General features: G+C 35.3%; 1 protein-coding gene across 1 annotated transcript in view; it reads left to right on the top strand.

Moving 5' to 3' along the window:
* LOC102871442 (sulfotransferase 1C1-like) overlaps window positions 1-5,937 on the top strand; it is a 53,311-nt gene that overhangs the window by 9,721 nt on the left and 37,653 nt on the right. Inside the window, exon 4 of the mRNA XM_006883965.1 lies at window positions 1,512-1,637. Within this exon, the coding sequence (XP_006884027.1) occupies window positions 1,512-1,637 (126 nt within the window). The remainder of the gene's footprint in view (window positions 1-1,511; window positions 1,638-5,937) is intronic.

Genomic DNA, 5,937 nt, shown 5'->3' with positions numbered 1-5,937 from the left:
GAAATCAATGACACTGTTCTGTAGTTTCCACACTCAGTTGTGTCACCTTTCTTTGGAATGGGAACAAATATAGATCTCTTCCAGTCAGTTGGCCAAGTGTTTGTTCTCCAGATTTCTTGGCACAACTTGGTGAGGTATGAATAAAGTATACATCCCTGATGTACACCCTTACTGGTTTTAAACTATGCATTGTCTCCTTGCTCCATTTGGACAATAAATTCTTGATCTAGGTATAAATTTCACATCAGCACAATTAAGTGTTCTTAGATTCCTGTTCTTTTTGTGCGAATATACCACAGCTTCTCTAGCCATTCGTTTGTTGATGGGCACTTAGGTTGTTTCAGATTCCTGTTCTTTTTAATGTTAACATTATTTGTTATGATACACACAGTCAAATGCCTTTGCATAGTTAATAAAACACAAATAGACATTGTTTTGGTGATCTATGCTTTCAGCCAGGATCCATTTAACATTACTAGTAATACCTTGGTACCTTTTCTAAACTCTGCTTGAACTTTTGTTGGTTTTTTGTCAATGCTAGCTATATTTGAATAATCATCAGCAATATTTTCTTGTGTGTGATATTAATGGTATTGTAATAACATATTTTCCTCATTCTTGTGAGTCGCCTTTCTTGGGAATGGGAACAAACATTCTCTTCCAGTCAGTTGAGTAGCCAGCTGTCCTCCAAATTTCAAATTTCCTGGCATGCACTGCTGAAATGTCCAGGGGCTGCATCTGCTAGATCAAACATGTTAATTTTTATCTTATTCTTACTTTTTGCCAGTGCCTTAAGTGCAACTTTGACTTCATCCTTCATAACCAGTGGTCCTTATTTATATGATATTTCCTGAATTTTTATTGGATGATTAATTATTTTTGGTATAGTGATTCTGTGTATTCCTTACATCTATTTTTTAATGATTCATAAATCATTTAAGATTTTGCCAATAACATCGCTAAGTATTGCAACTAGATTTGAATTTGGTTTTTAGTTTTTTATGTTTGAGAAATGCCAAGCAAGTTCTACACTTTTAATGCTATGACTTCATCGTTTTGTACATTTTGTCATAATAATTTGCTTTTCTTCTTGAACTGTCCTTTGAAATCTTCTTTTCAGCTTTTATTTTGGCCTCTCTTCCTTTTATTTTGGCTTCTTGATGCCCTAATGCAATTTTAATAATCTCTTCTGACATCTACCTTTTTTATTTTGTCTTCTGTCTTTGTAATGGTATTTTGATCTCTTCATTAATGATAGCCTCCTTATTTCAATAATTAGTGAGTCAAAAGAAGGATTAGTGAATGAGAAAAGTAGATAAATTTTAAAAGTAATTGATAAAAATGTTGTTTGATCCAATAACATGGCTTCCTATTTTTACATTAAATACAAGCTAAGGATAGACTTAAAGATCTGTGATGATATTGCAGAATATAAGGAATTAAATAGAAACTCTTATTTAAAAGAAATTCACTAAATATCACTTTACTCTCCTTTATTTGGGAACAATCAGGGACAACGTGGACACAGGAGATAATGAATATGATACTACATGATGGAGATGTTGATAAATGCAATCAAAAACCTTTATATGTTAAACAACATATGCTCGAGTGGGTTTTGCCAGATGGTTCCTTAGGTAAGTAACTGTGTGTGAACCTTCAATGGTCCAAGTTATATAAAACTTCCCAGAGATGTCTAATCCTTTTAAATGAGTAGAAAAACACATTCACAAAAAAGAGAGTCCAAGAAAAACTTAACCAAAAGATTGTGTGATTTTTGCCCCATCAAAAGGTAAAGAGTCAACTGTTAGCAATACATACAACTTTAAACAGATTTCATGCCTTGTTATGATGCCAGTAATTGATCCTTAGGGGGCATTATTTTTTTTAGTGGGCACTATATTTTAAGAGTAGTGCAATGGAGTCATTAAAAATGCCCCATTGCAAGGTCACTCTTTATAATGAATAAAATATAGATAAAAATAAATCATTAATATGGTAGAATATGAATATAGTAGAAACATTCAGGGGGCAAAATTATAAACATTTTTGCTATTACAGAACTATTACAGGAAATCAATCCCTCAGACTGGCAACTCAGGACAACAGTCTTAGAGAAAACCATAGTAAATTGGAATATCAGAGTTCATAAAGGCAATGTCCTATATCATCTGATGACTAGGAACTTGCATCTTAAAACTTTAAGTGATCATCTACGATGCAACTATTAATTTCTCTTCATCTGAAGCAAAGAAAACAGTGATGATAACCAAAGACACACAGAGACAATTAGTTCAGCTTCTCTCATGAGTCCCTCTCATTGGGGATCTCACCTTCATTCTGCTGCAAGATGCTAAGGCCTATGTGGCATGGCAGCCCAAGTGTGTCTTCCAGCACCACTTCCTCAGCATCCACAAAAGGTGCCAGGTCAACCCAGGCACACTATTCCCCTGGCTGGTAACAGACCATGGCCTGCAAGCTTGAGAGTCTATAGATTTAGTCTTCAATGCTGCCCAGAGCACTAGGCTACTACACTGTCCACCTGGAGACCACCCTCCTGCTATTCCTGCTGTCAAGTGCCAGAAGTATCAATATCAAAGATATATTGGGTGAAACATAGCTGACTAGCTACACTATGTGGGACCCCTTAAGCTCAAGCAGAATAGGCTTGGGCAGGTCAAGACAAGAAGTGGTTTCTAGAAGGGAACAGACTTACTGTTTCGCCATTCAGGTACTTTGAGTGCAACACGGCTGTTTAACTACACTATGTGGGACACCTTATGTTCAAGCAGAAGGGGCCAAGCCAGATAGACTTGGGCTGAAATGCAGTTTCTGTAAGGAAACAGACTTCTTGCCTTGCTATTCAGGTACTCTGTGTGAAATACAGTCATAGGTCCTTCACAAAACATTGCCATACTCTGAGCCATTATATAGTTACAACAACCTAACATCTACTGAGGAAAGACTCACATAATGTCAAGAAAGCAGCAGTCTGCCTCAGTCATCATGAAAAAACAAAATAACCTTTCTCCTAAAAAGGCAGACCCAATGAGTACCACAAATAGAGGGAGCTCGAATAAATATGGTGATGTGGAGGTATTTGAACTGCTTCAAAAGAAAATGGAGATAATGGAAGAAACAACAGAAGTCATTAAGAGTGCAAATACTCCAGAGACAACAATATAGAAGAAATATATTGATAAGGAGCAACTTGAACAGCTAAGAAAGAAAATGCAAAAGACAGAAGAAAGAATCAATAGTATAGATAAAGATGTACAAGAATTTAAAAAATCATCACAAGACAGAAAGAGTACATCTAATACAGTACTGGAAGGGACAGAAAAACATAAAAATGCAATCCAGAATATTAAAACTGAAATGGCAGAAATATCTAAGATGCTGCTAAGACAAAAAAAAAAAGTAGAACTGACAAAATGCAACAAAAAGTCAGTGACCTGAAAGACTCACTGGAAATATATTGGAAGAAAAATCAGAGATGAGATGTAAACAAAATGAAGAAAACATTAAAATCAGGTGGGATGACATCAAAAGATACAACATACATATGTTTGGAATTCCAGAACATTGGAGTATCAGGGAAGTCACTTAGAAAATTGTGGAAGAAGTACTAAAAGAAAACATTCACAGTATTTTAAGGAATGGGGACATCCACATTCACATTCACAAAGCACAGTAAACACTAAATAGCCTAGACCCAAAAAGAAAACCATCAAGACGTATCATAGTAAAATTATCCAAATTAAAAAGATAAGGATAGAATACAGAAAGCAGGCAAAAAAAACCCAGAGAGTCACTTATAAAGGGGAAACAATTATATTGAGTTCTGATTTCTCAGCAGAAACCATGCAAGCTACACAACAATGAGATGGCATATCCAGAAAGTCGAAAGAAAATTGCCAACCAAGGATCCTATACTTAACATAGGTCTCCATCAAATATGAAGCAGAAATTAGATCCTTTGCAGAAAAGGAGAAACTTAAGGATTTTGTAAAAGCAATGAAACCTACAAGAACTTTTTTAAATTTTATTTTATTAATTTTAATGAACATTTACAGAGATTTTGGATTTCCATTCATTCATTGTTGCACTTTTTTTCTCCCTGCCCATCCCTCCCTCCCCACCTGCCCCAGTTCACTCTTCTCTTTGAAAAGTAAAATTCCTTCATTGGTATACAATCACCCCTCCCCACCACCACACTCCATCCACCCCCACCTGCCTCAAGTGAAGTCTTTCACACAGAGATGCCAATGGAAAGTGAAAGGACCATAGTAACCAGAGACAACAGAAAAAGAAGCACAGCAAAATGGCAATGTCAATCCTGCACTGCAAAGGGACTGGAGAGTATTATTTTGAGTGAATGAACTCTGTCCCACGGGGACAACTACTATATAAAAACATTTCTTGTAGAATGAGTATGAGGATCAGGTGGGGGGTAGAAGCAGAGGGGTGAGGATGGGAGGGGTAGTGGGGTGTTAATCATAGGGTTGCACAATTTGATGGGTAGGAGGATGAAGGACATGGGAAGGATCTTTTGTTAAAAACAAAGTATTCAAACTTTGTAAATAAATCAGCATAAAATAAAAAAGTAACAAAAAAAACAAACAAAATTTTGAGGTAGTCTTTCTTCTCAAACATATTTAAGTAGTCATTTTCAAATGATCATGTAAGTAGAAAATATATAACAATTGTGATCTTATCTTTTTTACATTTTTTTTAAAATTTTGTACTAGTTTATTTACAAAATTCAAATACATTGTTTTTAAAAGCAAATTCTTTCCACCTCCCTCACTCTGCTCCAATCAAATTATTTAACACCTGTTTAATCACCCCCTCCCCCTGCACAGCCACATCCCTCTCCTCCCAGCCTCTCCCACCCCTCTTGGATCCTTATACTCATTCTACAATGATGGTTTTATACAATATTTATCCTTGTGGGACTGAGTTAGTTCACTCAGCATAATGGTTTTATTTTTATCACCAAAAGACAGTAGGTGGTACAATAAAGCTTACAATTCAACACAGAAAAATAAAAACAAAACAACAAAAACATGCCGTGACAATAATCACCCTTAATATGAATAGATGCTGATCTGAGAAAAGTGTAGCAGAATGGATTTTTAAAAAAAAGCAAAACACCCAAAAACCCAATAAATATGTTGCATACAAGAGATGCATCTAAAAAAAGAAGAGAAAGACTCAAAGTCAAAAGCTGGGGGGAAATATACCAATCAAATGGCAACCTCAAAAAACCAGGAATGGCAATACTAATCTCTGATAAAATAGACTTCAGAATGAAAACCACCATCAGAAATAAGGAAGGGTATTACATAATGATTAAAGGTACAATAATTAAGAAGACATAACCTTGCCCAAGATCTATGCATCAAATGAAAGACCTGCAAAATACATAAAATAACATTTAACAGAATTAAAGACTTCAACAAACCACTATCACCGAAGGATAGGACAACTCAAAAGAAACTCAACAAAGATGCAGAAGATCTAAACTATAAAATCAGCCAACTCACCCTTGTGGATGTATTCAAGATGCTGCACCCAATTAAAACTCAATTCACTTTCTTCTCAAGTGTACATGGTACATTTTCTAGAACAGATCATGCAGTAAGACACAAAGCAAGCCTCAACAAAGTAAAAAACATTGAAATAATACAAAGTATCTTCTCAGACCACAACATCATAAAACTAGAAATTAACTTCAGGAGGCTAAAGCTTATAAAACTTCCCATGTGGAAACTAAGTAACTCTCTGCTAGAACGCAATTAGGTTATAAAGAAAATAAAGAATGAAATTTTAAAAAGTTCCTTGAAATAAATTAAAATCAAAACACAACATACAGAAACTTCTGGGATACAGCTAAAGCAATCCTCAGGAGGCAGTTCATGGCAATAGGCACAA

Source organism: Elephantulus edwardii, unplaced genomic scaffold (genome assembly GCF_000299155.1).
Source record: "Elephantulus edwardii isolate Elephantulus edwardi_28Jun2011 unplaced genomic scaffold, EleEdw1.0 scaffold00030, whole genome shotgun sequence".
Lineage (NCBI taxonomy): Eukaryota > Metazoa > Chordata > Mammalia > Macroscelidea > Macroscelididae > Elephantulus > Elephantulus edwardii.
This window is presented reverse-complemented; position numbering and strand designations above follow the sequence as displayed.